This window comes from Pogona vitticeps, chromosome 2, assembly GCF_051106095.1.
Source record: "Pogona vitticeps strain Pit_001003342236 chromosome 2, PviZW2.1, whole genome shotgun sequence".
Taxonomy (NCBI): Eukaryota; Metazoa; Chordata; class Lepidosauria; order Squamata; family Agamidae; genus Pogona; species Pogona vitticeps.
In genome coordinates, this window is record NC_135784.1 from 416,738 (window position 1) to 435,666 (window position 18,929).

The window sequence follows — 18,929 nt, forward strand, 5'->3', positions numbered from 1 at the left end:
TTTATACTTGTTTGTAAGCCGCCCCGAGTAGATTCTGTCTAGAGGGGCGGGATAGAAATCAAATAAATAATACATAATAAATAAATAATAAAGAAATAGCAGAGAGGAGAAGGGAAGCAAAATGCAAGGGAGATAGGGAAAGCTACAGAAAATTGAATGCAGGCTTCCAAAGAATAGCAAGGAGAGACAAGAGGGCCTTCTTAAATGAACAATGCAAAGAAATAGAGGAAGATAACGGAAAAGGAAAGACCAGAGATCTGTTCAGGAAAATTGGAGATATTAGAGGAACATTTTGCGCAAAGATGAACATGATAAAAGACAAAAATGGGAGGGACCTAACAGAAGCAGAAGACGTCAAGAAGAGGTGGCAAGCATACACAGAGGAATTATATTGGAAAGATTTGGATATCCCGGACAACGCAGACAATGTAGTTGCTGACCTTGAGCCAGAAATCCTGGAGAGCGAAGTCAAGTGGGCCTTAGAAAGCCTGGCTAACAACAAGGCCAGTGGAGGTGATGGCATTCCAGTTGAACTATTTAAAATCTTGAAAGATGATGCTGTTAAGGTGCTACATTCAATATGCCAGCAAGTTTGGAAAACTCAACAGTGGCCAGAGGATTGGAAAAGATCAGTCTACATCCCAATCCCAAAGAAAGGCAGTGCCAAAGAATGCTCCAACTACCGTACAATTGCACTCATTTCACACGCTAGCAAGGTTATGCTCAAAATCCTGCAAGGTAGGCTTCAGCAGTATGTGGACCGAGAACTCCCAGAAGTACAAGCTGGATTCTGAAGAGGCAGAGGAACTCGAGACCAAATTGCTAACTTGCGCTGGATTATGGAGAAAGCCAGAGAGTTCCAGAAAAATATCTACTTCTGCTTCATTGACTATGCGAAAGCCTTTGACTGTGTGGACCACAGCAAACTATGGCAAGTTCTTAAAGAAATGGGAGTGCCTGACCACTTTATCTGTCTCCTGAGAAACCTATATGCGGGACAGAAAGCAACAGTTAGAACTGGTCATGGAACAACTGATTGGTTCAAAATTGGGAAAGGAGTATGGCAAGGCTGTATATTGTCCCCCAGCTTATTTAACTTATATGCAGAATACATCATGCGGAAGGCTGGACTGGAAGAAACCCAAGCCGGAATTAAGATTGCCGGAAGAAATATCAACAACCTCCGATATGCAGATGATACCACTCTGATGGCAGAAAGTGAGGAGGAATTAAAGAACCTTGTAATGAGAGTGAAAGAGGAGAGTGCAAAACGGTCTGAAACTCAACATCAAAAAAACTAAGATCATGGCCACTGGTCCCATCACCTTCTGGGAAATAGAAGGGGAAGATATGGAGGCAGTGTCAAATTTTATCTTCCTGGGCTCCATGATCACTGCAGATGGAGACAGCAGCCCTGAAATTAAAAGACGCCTTCTTCTTGGGAGGAAAGCGATGACAAATCTTGACAGCATCTTGAAAAGCAGAGACATCACCTTGCCAACAAAAGTCCGAATAGTCAAAGCTGTGGTTTTTCCTGTTGTGATGTATGGAAGTGAGAGCTGGACCATAAAGAAAGCTGACCGCCGAAGAATTGATGCCTTTGAATTGTGGTGCTGGAGGAGGCTCTTGAGAATCCCCTGGACTGCAAGGAGAACAAACCTATCAGTTCTAAAGGAAATCAACCCTGAGTGCTCACTGGAAGGACAGATCCTGAAGCTGAGGCTCCAGTACTTTGGCCATCTCATGAGAAGAAAGGAATCCTTGGAAAAAACCTTGATGTTAGGAAGGTGTGAAGGCAAGAGGAGAAGGGGACGACCGAGGATGAGATGGCTGGACAGTGTCTGCGAAGCAACCAACATGAACCTGACACAACTCTGGGAGGCAGTAGAAGACCGGAGGGCCTGGCGTGCTCTGGTCCATGGGGTCACGAAGAGTTGGACACGACTAAACGACTAAACACACACACACAAATAAATAAATAAATAAATAAATAAATAAATAAATAAGAAAGATTTTGGGTGCATCTGTTATCTTTCTGCATGACATCTCAGGCACATCTTTAAGAGAGAAACACCTTCTATTATTCTCCACCATGAGTTTCTGCTGCAGAATTATGGGGATTAATATCCCAAAGGATGCCGTTTCTCCCACTATGAGAGGGCAAGTGATCCTTGATGACCTCTTCCAAGTTCTGAGAATGGTTTTTGCAGGCCTGATGCTGTCCCAGAAGAACACCCACCAACCTTCTTCCTGTATGAAGGCAGGGTTCCCCTGGCCAGGTGTGGAGCCTCAGCTGCCCTTGAAAGGGAGGGGAGGGGAGGCGGAGCTTTGTCACGGTGCAGCCTGCAGCTGCCGGGAACAGCTCCCGGGAAAAGCTGGAACCGCCTGGTCTCAGGTCCCTCAAAAAATGGGGGGAATCGAAGGGGAGACAAGGAGAGGTCTCTCTGAAGCAGTTAGTGAGGACCAGAAGGAAGAAGATTGGGCAGCAACCTGAATTTTCTTCCCTCTGAAAATTCACCTGAGCACAGATCAGAGACGGGAGCCATTTTGGCAGATAGCTGGGAGTAATTCCACCCGCTGAGGAGAGGAGAAGAAGAAACACGGCCAAAAATATACAATAACAAAGTAAGTTGAAGTCTTTGATTTATGAATAACCTCATTAAGATGTAAAAGAAATTAGAGTAAAAATACTTGGCTGAAAGAAGATAAGGACCGGCGAGTCTTGCTTGCTAGTCTGCTTCTTCAAAACAAAACTGATTCTTAAATAGCCGGCGGGCTCAAGGTCAAACAGAGAGACAGCGAGACGGACAAAAGTTGTGTTTCTGGAAAAAAAATCCCAGAGAAAATACCACTGGACAAGCTTTAAGGGACTGAAATTTTGTGAATGCTGTTTAGTCTGGATCTTTCTCCCTAGACTGTATGGGACTCTGATAACAGAACTGAGGAGCTAGGAAAACCAGGACTGGAGTTTGATGAATGGGACTTTGATAACAGAACCTTCCTGGGTTTTAGAAGGAGGAATAAACTTTTGAAGCAAGAAAATGGACTGTGAATCATCAGCGAGATGAATGCAATCGAATAGACTGATGAGTTAGGAAAACCAGGACTGGAGTTTTGACGGATTATAAGGATATTTATGGGAGAGACTGACTTCCTGTGTCTGCTGTTTACTCTGGACTTTTTCTTGGCTGGACTGTGTGAAACTCTGATAATACTGCCACGGTTGTAATTCTAGCCGCCTAAAGTGGTTGTTTCGACCAGATAGGCGGGGTATAAATAAATAAATAAAGATAGATAGATAGATAGATAGATAGATATAGATAGATAGATAGATAGATAGATAGATAGATAGATAGATAGATAGATAGATAGATAGATAGATAGATAGATAGATAGATAGATAGATAGATAGATAGATAGATAAAATTCAAATTGTTGGGCTAAAAGTTGATCTATATACTATAATATCTGGGTAAGGAGGGGAAGAAGGACCTAGGGGAGGTTTATGATGATGGGTTTGCTGATAAAATAGTGGAAACTAAAGAGTATTATTTATACATACCATACTTTTTGGAAAGATGGAAATATCAACTGTTGGGGACTTTGTCAGATAAAGAATGGCAGGTTACCATGCGAATGATGATAATAATAACAGGATTTCACCAGGTAAATGAGCGTCTCAGCCAGATGGAAGATTTGATGAAAGAGAAACCATCAGATGTTAAATTAACAACAGTTAAAGGAAACTGTATTAACTCCAGAGTTGTTTTTATTGAGTGTGATGCCAGGTAACATAGATGGGATTAAGAGTTACCCAGTGAGCTATTTAGCCACAACAGTCAGAAAATGTCATGTTAAAAATCGGATTACTGTCCTGGATTCATACATACATAAATGTGGGTTGAGGATTTCTCTCCCAAGGTTCCCACGGTTTTTTTTAAAAATTTTTTGCCAAGATCTTTGTCCATCATTTCCCCAAAACTTACTGAATCTGTTGCAGAAACGTCATTGAAATAAAGTTTGAGGATGATGATCTTTGGTCATAAGGAGACATCGAGGGAAAATCTTGATCTGACATTTTGAATCCCAATGTCAGATCAAGGGGTGAAAGATACATGGAGACAGATAGGATCCGATGGACCTCTTCAGTATTGAGGGGAAAAATGACAGAAGGAAAATAAACTAAGATGCAAGTTATTTCATGTATGATCTCCTTTCTGTTTTTCTTTGCTTCTAACTTCAGTCTTTTTTCAATTGTCTCCTCAGTTTTCCTAATTTTTCTGCCTTCTCCTTCCTTTCTTTTCTATTCTTTGCCCATTTTTCTAATTGAACTATGTTTAGTGATGACATCCTCTCTTCTCCCACTATCTTTCCTGTTTGCTTGCTATCTTGTATCTGTTTCATCCAATCTTTTATAAACCCATTTAACATTTTCTGGAGAATTTCTCAACCACTTTTGTCAGAGGGGAGATTGGTGGACTTAATAATCCCCTTAATATCACCAACTTCCTTACATGCCATAGTTTTCCGTGTATAAGATGGTACTTTTTCCACAGCATGCTGGTTACACGGAAATAAGGTGAGAGCATGGAAAGAAAAAAAGGGGCCTGTGTGTTGCCTCTGTAAACAGGCTTCCTTCAATCACTAGGCTTTGCTTCCTACAGTCAGGGGACTTAGCTTGCTCCAATCATGAGTCTGATGGAACTGATGTCAGCTGATGCTCTACAAATCGATTGGGACACACCTCACCGGAGGTGGAGATTGCAGGTTCAGAAGCCACAGGGACTCCAAAGGTGTCATAAATAGAAAAATACAGCATGAATTTGACCCAACTCTGGGAGTCAGTGGAAGACAGGAGGGCCTGGCGTGCTCTGGTCCATGGGGTCACGAAGAGTTGGACACGACTAAACGACTAAACAACAACAACAAATCTTTTGACTTATCTTGTTCCTCAACCTATCCAAATTCATTTTAAATACATCTTGTAAATTCCAAGTCATCTTTACCCCGTGTGCTTGGGAAAAAAGTAAATGAAAAAGCAAAGAGCGAGGAGGTCTGTTCTCTGCACATGGGGGTTGGTGGCCAGGTGGGTTAGTTTTCCTTCATTAGGGCCACCTGTGAAATTCCAGCCTGTTGTGTAAGCTTTGGAGACCTCCAGAACTCTTCATCAGCCTCAGTAGTGGTTAAATCAGAGTGGCACAGTTTTTTTTTAGCAGTGCCTGTTTCTGAAGCTCCTTGTTCCAGTCCCAGCAGTCAAGAAAAATCAGGCAGAGGCACTAGACTCCTAGCAACTAAGTCTCTTGCCATTTATATACAGCAGCAACGGCATAACAGTCCACAACTCTCTACATTAGCCAAGAGAAAGAAATCATGACCCAGTATCCATAAAGAGTATCCCACAGTGTCCAGTCAGTTGTCAGAGGCCTGACATCATCGTCATCCTTAAGATGTGTATTCCTGTGTCCTTGTTGGGCACACCTGCTGACACTTTGTATGTGGTCTCTGTGCTCTGTGTTCATGGCTGTAAAATTCAGGTCCTGTTTTATTTGGCTTAGTTTATATAACATGACTGTCTGAATGTGGGATATTGTACTTCTGTAGCCGCAATTTTTAAAAAAAGTTCCAATGTGTTGCCAGCAGGAGAAAAATTTGCCAGGCTCCCCATAGGAAAGGGCGGCCTGAATATTGCCAGCAGGACTTGGAGCTGTGAAGATGGTCTGCACAGAACACCCTCTCTTCTGGTCCCTGACATCCACACTTGCTGAAAAACAGCCCTGACCTTTGCCTTGGGTTTGGGAGAGAAGCAGTGGACTGTCAGCTTCTGGGATTTCCAGTTGTGGGATGTCGCTCTGAGAACGGAAGTGGTGCTGGTGGGGGACTCCTGCTTCCACTCCTTGACCTCTTGGCCGCTGGAGTGTCTCCAGGTTCCATGGTTTCCCGTACTATTTCACACCGTTACAAGACGGGGGATACCTGGCTCAGCAGTATTAGGAGCGAGAAGGACCTTGAAATTGTCTCACGTCACAAGCCAACAGTGTGATGTGGCTGCAAAAAAGGCCAATGCTATTTAGAGAGGGCGAGTCTCCAAATCTCATGAGGTGCTAGTTCCCTTCTCCTTGGCAAACCTAATTCTCCTGATCTTGTTGTTTAGTCATGTCCAACTCTTCGTGACCCCATGGACCAGAGCACACCAGGCCATCCTGTCTTCCACTGCCGCCCGGAGTTGGGTCAAATTCATGTTGGTTTCTCCTAGTTTCTGATATTAATACCACTACTTTTTATTAATCCTTGCTTTTTCATCACCATTTCAAAATCTGTTAATTGTGCATTACCAGTCTTTCAAATCTTTCTTTATTGGTTTCATCCTAAAGCCCTTTGTTACGATCTCACGATCAGCCTGATCACCCTTCAGGAAACGTACAGCAACAAATGCTCCTACCTCCTACCTTTTATACCAATGTCAGCCACTACAATCCCAGGCGCCTGCCCATAGCTACTGCAGCCTCAGACTTTCCCAGTGAATCAGTTTCAGGGGATTGGCTGACCTACACGCAGTTTGTTTCTCTGGCTTCCCTATGGATAATTTACTGTCTTTCTCAGTGACCCTAACTATATGAATATTTTGACATAAAGTTCCTGTATGTAACCTCCACCTCCTAGCTTCTTTATAGTCACATGTGTAAGCAATCCCCCATCTCCAAGGAGATTAAGGGGAAGCCGGAGAAGGAGAGATTCCAGAAAATTAGTCAGTCCTTATGAGCTAAGACGAGCCCTAGATCTCAGTCAGGCCCTGCACTAATTTTCCTTCCTCAAGTCCATCCCCTATGTTAAGTAAAAACAAGAAACACAGACAATCCATGAGTTTACACTCAGGCAAATCTGGGCTCTATATGGTAGCAAATACACATGGCCAATTAGATAGGTTAGTCTGTTCAAGAAACCAATGCATGCAATTCCAAAACATTACTGCTTTATTAAGACATATGGTTCAGAAAAAAATTCAGATTATAGTAAAGCATTTCAGATCACCCCCACCACTCCAGCTATAAAAATAAAACAAGAAATGCATTCTAAACTAGGATAATGCATAAGCGTAGTCATTCTTACGTATCCTGAGACTTCACAGTCCATAGTCCAACAGGTAAGGTAAAATCCAGTTGTAATCCATTAGTCCATGTTGGCAAAACACAAATCATCACAACATGTACCCTTAAAATTATTAAAGAGCAGGCCAGGTAGGTGGGGCTCGTCAGGTATGGAACACAACCCATCTAGGAGAAGGAAAACTCCAATTTCAAACCTCCACTGCCTTGTGGCTATATCTACTCATGGAAAAGGCTTCAGGAGTTAACCTAGAGGCAAAATCCGGAGCTGGAATCCCGAAGGCAGTTCGTTTCACTCTGCCAACTCCTGTGACATTGCTGGAACCAGTTGTATTGGCTCTTGCCTTTCCAGTGGACCATTTCAGCAATGTGGAGAGGAGGGGTTTGCTGCTTGGGTAACAGCCTATCCTCCATATTACTTTACCCAGGCTTAATGCTCTGGAGAGGACACTCCTCAATCCAGAGTACCATGGATGGATGCCTATGAGATCCTTAAAATCCATGTTTACCAATGCGTGATCTGCTACTTTTAAGAACCCTACGTCTCTCTTACAAACTCTAAATCACAATCACTGGATGCAACTATATATAATCTATCCTAAAATAACTTTTATATGCTGATGAATAAAAAGTAAACTTGTATTTGCGAAGTAAACTTCTTTACATCTCCTTTCAATTCTCTCCAAAAATCTTCCATGTCAGTTCTATTTATTTATCAAGACTTTAAACCATTTCCTTTTAGCATCACATCTCCATTTGGTCCCATACTCTGATGACATACCCCAGCAAAGCAACACCCAATAGTAACAAATCCTCAGACTACTATTTTCCTAAAAAAAAAACCATAACTGATAAACCCTCACTGCTGCATTTAATAATGTTTTCCCTCTCTTTTTGGCAAGATCCTACTTGGCCACGGTCAAGTGCAAAGTCCTGCACCTTGGAAAAAGAAACCAAGCTGCACAGTTACAAGATGGGGGATACATCGCTCAGAAAAAGTTCGAGTGAGAGGAATGTTGGAATTGTTGTAGATCGCAAGCTAAATGTGAGCCAACAGTGGCTTTTTATTATTCCAGGTTTTCCAATTCTTCCCTTTCTCTTTTCATGGGTTCAATACATTTATGGACTTGCAATGCCTTTAAATTAGTACTGTACAGTGGAGGAAATTTTCAAGTAAACCATGGAACTTTTCCACTAAAACCTCAATTCTAATCAAACTCGCTCCTTGTATTTCTGAGTAAGCTGGCTGAATAGGTCAGTGGTTTAAATATCTGGTTGCAGAACTAGAGGACCCCTGCTGTGTATCCCACGGGTAAGGTCAGCCTGTGTAGCCTCCGGGAAACTGCACGGTCCCAGAAACAGGGAATGGGGAATGACTTTTGAATATTTTCTACCTAGAAACCCCCGAAAAAAGGGTTGCCATCAGTCAGAATTGACTTGATGGCCCATGATTAATATTATTTCAGATAGTGGTTAATATTAATCAACTATATTTTCCCATCACTGTCTCTTTGGGGAGTCCATGCTGTTTTCACAATACAGTGGGCCCTCGACTTACAACAGCCCTAGTTGCGAACGTTTTGGGTTACGAACCCGATCTCATCGCAAGTAGCAGACTCTACTTGCGAACGCAGATCATGTTACGAACCCAAAAGGCAGGGAGAAAGGGCGGGAAATTCAAATTTCCTGTCCTTCCTCCCTGCCTTTGAAGGTTTCAAAAGGCTTCTTCTGATGTCGGAGGGAGCGCTTTGAAACCTCAGAAGCCAAAAAGGCAGGGAGAAAGGGCCGGAAGTTCGAACTCCCCCTTCCTTTCTCCCTGCATTTTTGGTTTCGGAAGCAAGCCGGATGGCCCGGGGAGAAATCGGCTCCCTCCTTTCACCCGATGCTGAGTCCCCTTTGTGCTGGGTTGAGCTCAGCTGTCACGAAGGGGACTCAGCATCGGGTGGAAGGAGGGAGCCAATTTCTCCCTGGCCGCCCGGCTTGCTTTTCCAAATGAGACATGGGTCTTCCTGGAATTCTGCTGGGAAGAAAGCTTGCTTGGAAGCAAGTGATAAATGGAGTTCAGAGCCATATCTCTCTTTGAGATGAGGAATTCTGTTGGGAAGAACGCTTGCTTGAAAGCAAGTGATAAATGGAGTTCTGAGCCATGTCTCTTTTTGTGCTGAGGAATTCTGTTGGGAAGAAAGCTTGCTTGCAAGCAGGTTAAAAATGGAGTTCAGAGCCATGTCTCTCTTTGTGCTGAGGAGTGTTTTTCAAGGTGTTCAGTTGTCTGAAAGGTGCTTGTTCCCTCTCGCATTTGCTGTCCCTCCCCCCCCCCCAAAAAAGATGCTTGTCTTGTCTTGGCTGAAAACGTGCTTTTCAAGGAGTTCTGTTGAAAAGGTGTCTCCCTCCTTCCCTCCCTTTTTCCATTCCTTTTTTTTAACCTAAGTCATCTTAGGTAAAAAGGAAAAAAAGGGGAAAAAAAGAAAAAATTCTGCCCCTAATGGTAGGAATGGATTAAGCAGTTCTGCATTAGTTCCTTTGGGAACTAATGATTCGAGTTACAAACCGCTGCTCGACTTAAGAACCAAAAACAGCCGGAATGGATTAAATGGTTTTCAATGCATTCCTATGGGAAATGCTGATTCGGCTGACAAACTTATCAACTTACAAACTTCCTTCCGGAACGGATTACGTTCGTAAGTAGAGAGCCCACTGTGTGTCAAATTTTTCAACTGTTGCCAGTAAAGCCTTCAGGAGATTACGCTCTGTGCTACATTCTCAAGACATCTTCTTTTTTGCCTTATCAGGTAACAAATTCAATGGCCAGAATTATACAGAGCCACTTCTTCTGGCCCAGAAAAGAGTCAAGTGTGAAGCCAGGAAGAAAAGCTTAGAAAAACCAATGAGCCAGAGGAGAAACAGCTTAAACACCAGAACTGTGGAGATAGCTTCAGAGCAGTGCTGCTAGTTCAGTTTAAAGAACTCATCCGGGGGAGAAATCATACAAAAACATGGAATGTGAAAAGAGTGTCAGTGGGAGAAGAAGTCTGTGTTCACATCAAAGAACTCACACTCGGGAGAAACCACATAAATGCACGGAATGTGGAAAGAGCTTTAGTCGGAGTTGTAAACTTAAGTTACATCAAAGGATTCACACTGGGGAGAAACCACATATATGCATGGAATGTGGAAAGAGCTTTTGTCAGAATGGTCAGCTTAGGGTACATCAAAGGACCCACACTGGGGAGAAACCATATAAATGCATGGAATGTGGAAAGAGCTTTTCTCAGAATGGTCAGCTTAGGATACATCATAGGATCCATACTGGGGAGAAACCACATGAATGCATGGAATGCAGAAAGAGCTTTAGTCGCAGTGATGCCCTTAGATTACATCAAAGGATCCACACTGGGGAGAAACCACATAAATGCATGGAATGCGGAAAGAGCTTTAGTAGCAGTGGTGACCTTAGGTTACATCAAGGGATCCACATTGGGGAGAAACCATATAAATGCATGGAATGTGGAAAGAGCTTTAGTCGCAGTGGTGACCTTGGGTTACATCAAAGGACCCACACTGGGGAGAAACCACATAAATGCATGGAATGTGGAAAGAGCTTTAGTCGGAGTTGTAACCTTAAGTTACATCAAAGGATGCACACTGGGGAGAAACCACATAAATGCATGGAGTGTGGAAAGAGCTTTAGTCACAGTGGTGACTTTAGGTTACATCAAAGGATCCACATTGGGGAGAAACCACATAAATGCATGGAATGTGGAAAGAGCTTTAGTCGGAGTTGTAACCTTAAGTCACATCAAAGGATTCACACTGGGGAGAAACCACACAAATGCATGGAATGTGGAAAGAGCTTTAGTCGCAGTGACGCCCTTAGATTACATCTAAGGATCCACACTGGGGAGAAACCATATAAATGCATGGAATGTGGAAAGAGCTTTAGTCAGAGTGGTCAGCTTAGGGTACATCAAAGGACCCACACTGGGGAGAAACCACAGAAATGCATGGAATGTGGAAAGAGCTTTAGTCAGAGTGGTCAGCTTAGGGTACATCAAAGGACCCATACTGGGGAGAAACCACATAAATGCATGGAATGTGGAAAGAGATTTTGTCAGAATAGTCAGCTTAGGTTACACCAAAGGATCCACACTGGGGAGAAACCCCATAAATGCATGGAGTGTGGAAAGAGTTTTAGTCACAGTGGTGACCTTAGGTTACACCAAAGGATACACACTGGGGAGAAACCACATAAATGCATGGAGTGTGGAAAGACCTTTAGTTGCAGTGGCAGCCTTAGGTTACATCAAAGGATCCACACTGGGGAGAAACCACATAAATGCATGGAATGTGGAAAGAGCTTTAGTCAGAGTTGTAACCTTAAGTTACATCAAAGGATTCACACTAGGGAGAAACCACATAAATGCATGGAATGTGGAAAGAGCTTTTGTCAGAATGGTCAGCTTAGGGTAGATCAAAGGACCCACACTGGGGAGAAACCATATAAATGCATGGAATGTGGAGAGAGCTTTAGTCGCAGTGGTGACCTTAGGTTACGTCAAAGGATTCACACTGGGGAGAAACCACATTTGAATGCATATTTGAATGCAGACCTGAAAGAGGAACTATCCATGGCAAGGCACCAGGATATGAAGTGTATAGGTTAAACAAAGCCATTTATGGTTTAAGACAATTGGCTAAGAATTGGAATGATTGTTTGCACCGAGTATTGGTAAAACTGGAGTATCCTTGTCTATATACCAAGAAAAATGGGAATGACTTAAACATACTGTTAGCATATGTTGATGATATTTGTTTCATGGCAAAGAGTCAGAGCCAAATAGAACAGTTTGAAAAACAGTTAAAAAAGGAATTTAAATTAAAAAGTCTAGGACCAATACAAAATTACCTAGCGGTACAAATACAGAGAACAAAACAAGGGCTTGAATTGAGTCAAGAGTTAAAAATGAAACAAATGTTGGAAAAGTACTGCATGGGAGAATGTAAATGTGTGAGTACTCTGTGAGGGTCCGTTATTCTTCGCCTCCCCCATCCCAAATAAAGCCGCAGACGCATTTGAACAAAACAATTTGTCTTCTTTATTTAACTGTGGCAATGGGATAGAAACGTCAATCAGGTTGGGGATAAACTTCTCCTGTTGAAGTAACGGTTCATACAGGGGCACCCAATCTTCGTCAAAAGGGTTACTGGACTTCGATGCCCATGGACCGGCCTGAACCTGGGAGGGTTCTTCGGGTTCGAAGTCGTCTCTCTCCATCGTCAGTAATGGGGTTGTCTCCTCGAGCCCTGCATATCCCCAGGGTGAGGTTGTTGTTGCCCCGAGGTGCTCCCAGGGTCCAGGCAATACCCTAGCCTCCTCAGCTCCTCCAGATGCCATCGGGTCTTTTCCTCTCTCTCCCTTTCTACCCGTTTCTTCTCCTCAACTAACTTTCGCCGCCACTCACGGGTCTCTCTTTCTCCCCAGTAAGAGGGACGGACCCGAGCCTCATTCCTCCTTCTCTCCTCTGCTTCTTGCTTTGTCATACACACCTGTTCCCACTTGCCCGACCAGGGGTCTTGGATCGAGACCCACTCCCATTCGCCTTCTTTCCCCGCCTGTCGCTGACTGACCTCTCCTACAGCTCCCTCTTCTGGATCTTTCGCCCCCCTTCCCGCCCAGACCAGAGGAGTCTGGGTCGCTATGCTTAACCCCTTCATGCCCCGTTCTAAATCAACGGTATCCACTGCCTGGTGTAGCATCCGGGGTGGAAATGGCTTGGGTGCGGTCTGGGTGCCCACGGAGGCTCTAGGGCGAGACGGCACTCCTAACATCACCTCACGACCCAGGGAACGGGTGTCACATACTCCCATGACAATAGACTTTCAAAAGGAAGATGAGAACAGTAAAGATTTCGAAAACCAAGAGTTATACCATTCAGCCATTGGAAGCTTAATGTATTTAGCAAACTGGACACATCCAGACATAACAGCTTCAGTTAACATTCTAAGTAGGTATATAGCCAAACCAAGTGAAAAGCACTGGCAAGGGGTAAAAAGAATTTTCAGATATTTAAAAGGAACATATAACTACCATTTGATATTGAAGCCATCAAAAGATTTAAAACTGCCTATGTAAATAGTGATTGGACCAATGATGAGTCAGACAGAAAATCCATGACTGGATTTGTAATAAAATTTGGAAACAATATAGTTGGATGTTAATCCAGGAAACAAAGTTCCGTAGCAACTTCAACTTCGGAAGCAGAATTTGCCGCTTTGTCAGAATTGTGTTCTGAGTTGACATGGTACAAATAGTTAGCAAAAGATTTAAAAATTAAAACAAGGGGTGCAATAAAAGTGATGGAAGACAATACTACATGTATACACATGGCTGAAACAGAAAGAGTGAAAAATAGAAGTAAACATGTTGATATCAAATATCATAATGTAAGAGAGGCAATAAAAGAGAAATTGATTGAATTAGAGTATTGCCAAACTGAAAACAACATAGCTGACATATTGACTAAGCCTTTGAGTACACAGAAACACGAGAAATGTGTAAAAGAATTGGGAATGTGTTATGTTCAGGCATAAAAAATTAGGAGGGGTGTCAGAATATAGATATTTTGTAGGCCTGAACCTGAATAAGAACTGTGTGACACCCGTGATCCGGGTCGTGAGGTGATGCTGGGAGTGCCGTCTCGCCCAAAAGCCTCCGTGGGCACTCAGACAGCCCCCAAGCCGTTCCCACCCCGGATGCTACACCAGTCCGTTGATACAGTGGACTTGGAAAAGGGGCTGAAGGGGTTAAATATAGCTACCCAGACTCCTCTGGTTTGGGCGGGAAAGGGGAGGAAGGATCCTGAGGAGGGAGCGGCAGGGGAAGTCAGTCACCGACGAGCAGGGGAAGAAGGTGGATGGGAATGGGTGTCCATCCAAGACCCCTGGTCGGGTAAATGGGAACAGGTCTGTCTTACTAAACAGGAGGCAGAAGAGAGAAGGAGGAATGAGGCTAGGGTCCGCCCCTCTTATTGGGGAGAGAGAGAGACCCGGGAGTGGTGTAGGAGGTTAGTAGAGGAGAAGAAAAGAGTAGAGAGAGAGAAAGAGGAGAAGACCAGATGGCATCTGGAGGAATTGAAGAGACTGGGGTACTATCCGGACCTTGGGAACACACCGGGGCAGAGACCTCCATACCCTGGGGATATGCAGGGTTCGAAGAGACGACCCCATTATTAACGATGGAGCGTGAAGACTTCGATCCCGAAGAACCCTCACAGCTTCAGGCCGGTCCATGGGCGTCGAAGTCAAGTAACCCATTCGACGAAGATTGGGTGCCCCTGTATGAACCATTACTTCAGCAGGAGAAGTTTGTTCCCAACTTGATTGACATTTCCATCCCTTTACCCCAGTTAAATAAAGAAGACAAATGGTTTGGTTCAAATGCGTCTACAGCTTTATTTGGGACGGGGGAGGTGAAGAATAGCGGACCCTCACAAGCTGCCATTGTGCACAGATGTCAGTATGCTGAGTCACTCTGAAGATGATGCAATGTCTGGAAATAAGAAGACACCAGGTGCAGAAGATCAGATCATGTGTCTTCTGATTGGACTAGAGACGCCATGTATATGTATATAAGTGATCCGTGTATTTGCATCATTCTCTTCTTTCTTCACCATTTGCTGCTATCCACTATGTCCATTTGTGTAAAGAGTTCCTGCCATGCTAATGTGATGCCTGCCTGTAAATACCTTGCAAAAGAAGAACTTGTGTGTTCAATAACTCTGCGATTTTCCTGTCACCAAATCCATGACAGAAAGCTTATAAAAGCATGGTGTGACGTGTGCCATGATGTCACCTGCCTGTTTTGGCTAAGGCTGGAGTTTCCTGGCCTATGGCAGGGCAGGAGGTGGGTCTTAAAGGGGTGGAGTTTTTGTATATAAGGGTGAAGTGAAAAGAGGAGTGGGGGGTAGATAGATAGAGGGCTGAGAGAGGGCTTGAAAGGAGATCTGTAGACAGGGTTAGATATAGGTTAGGTAATTGAGTGTTAAGGAACAAAGAACTGTGCAGGGTTAAGGTCTGAGAAATATAGTGTGACAAGTGATTCTTTTACTCAGTGATTTCCATTTTAATTTTGTATTCAATAAATCATCATTTTTATTTTGAAATCCATACTAAGTCTGAAGTGTCAGGTTTATGTGTGGTTGGTGGCAGCGAAGTTGTGTATGTGTGTGTGAAGGATCGTGACCTGTCATCTCTTGTGGTGACGTAGGAGGAGGTGGCAGTCGCGACACATGGAATGTGGAAAGAGCTTTAGTCAGAGTGGTCGCCTTAGGTTACATTAAAGGACTCACACTGGGGAGAAAGCACATAAGTACATGGAATGTAGAAAGAGGTTTATTCAGAGGTCCTGATAAGGCTTAAGGAGCTCATTCAATTTTGTCCTGGCCTCCACTGGAAAGAATAAACAACAAAATAAATATAAAATAGAGAATACAGATCCATTGGTACCCTCTTTAAAACTCAATTACTATTATTATTTTTGAGGGTAAAGCCTTATAAACAGTGGTGGGATTCAAGTAAATTAACAACAGGTTCTACGTCCTAATGATGAATGAATGAATGAATGAATGAATGAATGAATGAATGAATGAATGCCAGGACAGTGGGATCTGATGAGGATTTCTTCCACAGTCGTCTCCCTACTGCCTATTATCACAACTACTACTCACATAATTAAGACATCTGGATAAGTGCATCTGTTTGGGCATACTGCTGCTCACCATGGGCATGTGCCAAAAACACACACACAAACGTACACCTCACAATGGGTGCTTATGACCAAGTTTGACAGAGAACTGACACATCTCTCCTTCCATCATCATAGGCATCCTTCAGTCTCAAAAGACTATGGTAACATGCTCTGAATCGAGGAGTGTCCTCTCCAGAGCATGAAGCCCGGATAAGGTAATATGGAGGATAGGCTGTTACCCAAGCAGCAGATCCCCCCTCTCCACATTGCTGAAATGGTCCAATGGAAAGGCAAGAGCCAATACAACTGGTTCCAGCAATGTAGCAGGAGTTGGCAGAACGACACATGCTGCCTTCGGGACTCCAGCTCCGGATTTTGCCTCGAGGTTAACTCCTGAAGCCTTTTCCATGAGTGGATATAGCCACAAGGCAGTGGAGGTTTGAAATCGGAGTTTTCCTTCTCCTAGATGGGCTGCCTTCCATGGCTGACGAGCCCCACCTACCCTAAAATTGTAAAAATTGCTTCCCTCCCCTTTCCTGCTCCTGAAATGACTGATAGCCCTGTTTGTTGTCACCTGGAGGCCGCCTTTGCACACTTGTTGTGGAGTTATTCTCTCTCCTCCCCCCCCCCCCGCTTCCTTCTGGCTTGGAAGGTATGGTCCCTTTTCAGACTGTCGCCACTCCACCTCAACCCCACCACCTCAATCGGTCCTTCAGTTACTGACTCCTCTGAGGTCTCCTCCTCCTCCATCTTTCCCCTCCACCCCGCGCCCACTGCTTCTCCTCGCCAGTCGCTTTGAGGGGTGTTGGTGGTGCTGGCGGTGCTGGTGTTGATGATGGCTTCCCTCAGAGCCCTGGCGGCTGCTTCCTCTTCTCATTTCCCACTTTTCCTTCATGCCACAGATTCACCAAAAACATAAGACTCCCCCCCCTCCACTGTCTTCCCCAAATTTCCACCTTCCAGTTTCATCTCCTCTGTCCTCCTCTGCTGCCCCTTTTCTCCTTCACCCCCACACAAGTCCTCAGGGAAGAGTCCTAAAATACAAGCCTTAGTTTTCAGGGAGAGTGCTGTGTAACCCCATGCAGTGCAGGTTTAATCTCTATTCCCTGGTCTGGGGAAACAAGGAAGGTAGATGTGTGGGAAGAAGGGAAGGAAGAAGAAGGAGAACCTCACTTGCCTTGAAAGGGCCATTAGGGTCATCTTGAACGGCACATAACACACAAGTAAAGCGAAGATGAACTTGAGAATAACTCAAATTCTCTGACCAGTTCTGAAAAAAAGTTCTTACCACAGAGCAACAGTAATAGTAATAGTAATGAAGCTTTTTCTGTAGCACAAGCAAGAGAGGGTTGCCACACTGGGATGTGAACTGGTCTCTGAACAATGCCACAATCATTTAATCCCTCCCCATTCCAGGTTCTGTGGAAAAGTTGGAGGCAACAGGAAAAGAGGAAAATGAAATGTGAAATGGATTGACACCATCAGAGAACCCACAGAGTTGAGTTTGCAGCAGTTATTCTCAGGGCTGTTGAGGACGGCGCATTTCAGAGATTGTTCATTTGTAGGGTCACCCTAAACCAGGGGCAACGTTGATAGCATGTAACAACAACAGAAGCTTAAAACATCTTGCTGACACGTGGCTCTTCAAAGAGGACTGTCCCAATTAACAAAATTATGATCATCTTTGCAAACACCCTTGGCCTATCAGATCATATGGCAGATACCCTGGACTGCCAAAAAAGATGAGTAAGTGGGTTCTAGATCTAATTAAGCCTAAATTATCTCCAGAGGCAAAACAAACAAACAAACAAACCTGAGGCTGTCCTACTTCGGCCACATCATGAGAAGGCAGGCATAGATTGAAAAAGACCATAATACTTGGAAAGGTGGAAGGCAGCAGGGAAAGAGGAAGGGTAAATGCAAGATAGACCTACTCCCTAAGGAACCCACAAGCTTGAGTTTGTAATAGATGGGCAGGGCTGTTGAGGCCAGGCCATGTTGGAGATTGCTCATTCGTAGGGTCACCTTAAGTAGGGGGGAATTTGACGACACATAACAATAACAGCAACCACAGGTTTTGTATTGATTCCCTGCATCTAACTGCCAATTACAAAAAGTTGAAAGGTTATTTCCTTAATTGGTTGTTGTGGGTTTTTTCAGGCTCTTTGGCCATGTTATGAAGGTTGTTCTTCCCAAAAAACCCACAACAACCATCAGATTCCGGCCGTGAAAGCCTTTGCAAATAAATGCCCTTAGCTGGCAGGATCTGGACTTGACAAATCCATGTTGGCTTCTAGTTATTACTCCCTTGTTTTCTAGGCGCTAGCACAATGCCCGCTTTATGATCTGTTCCAATTTTGGAGATTTCAGCCCAGTGCTCCGGCATATCAAGATCATTTAGAGTTTTGTTTCAGTCTTTCTGGGTATTCCTTATTCTACCGGATTTAATCTTATCCACAAATCTGACAAGCATTCCCTGCATTCCACATGTCAGTGGGAGCCAGAGACAGCTTAGGGAGGATGCTGGCTTACCATGTTCCTTGGAACCCAGCACTCTCCTGTCTGGGCAGACAGGCCTTGTCTCAGCGTTGGCGTTGAGGTCCCCGAGGGTTCTTGTCCTGGGAGATCCTAATGTTCATGCTGAGGCTGGGGCCACAGGCGCAGCTCTTGAGGTCTTGGAAACCGTGGCTTCCTTGGACATATCCCAACATGTGAATGGCTTGTGAAATGCTTGGCAGACCCAGTTGGAGGGGGGGAGGAATCAGGAGGCTTTTGCAACCCTTATGTGGGTCTCCCCTCTCCCCTTCCAGTCCTTCACATTGTTTTGGGAGCCCCCAATCTTCCCTTGCATGATCCCAAGGAGGGAGCTTTTCAACTGAGGGGGGACACTTGGGGAAGGGTGCCCAGAGCGACCAAGGAGCATGAAAGAGCCCCTCTCACACACACCCTTCAAGAAGGAGGGAGCAGCTGGAGCCACTCTTTCGCTTGCCTTCGTCATCATTTTTCCCACCGCACAGCTTCGCTGGCCTGCCTCTCCAGAGACGCGATGGCCAAGACCCGCGGAAGGTAATTGGAGAAAAGGC

At 44.3% G+C, this 18,929-nt stretch overlaps 1 protein-coding gene across 1 annotated transcript in view; it reads left to right on the forward strand.

The window, feature by feature from the left end:
• Positions 1–15,266, forward strand: part of LOC144587227 (uncharacterized) — a 31,533-nt gene extending 16,267 nt beyond the window's left edge. Inside the window, exon 4 of the mRNA XM_078387141.1 lies at positions 9,893–15,266. Coding sequence (XP_078243267.1) covers positions 10,097–11,764 — 1,668 coding nt within the window. The 5' untranslated portion in view covers positions 9,893–10,096 and the 3' untranslated portion in view covers positions 11,765–15,266. The remainder of the gene's footprint in view (positions 1–9,892) is intronic.
• The last annotated feature ends 3,663 nt before the right edge of the window (positions 15,267–18,929 follow it).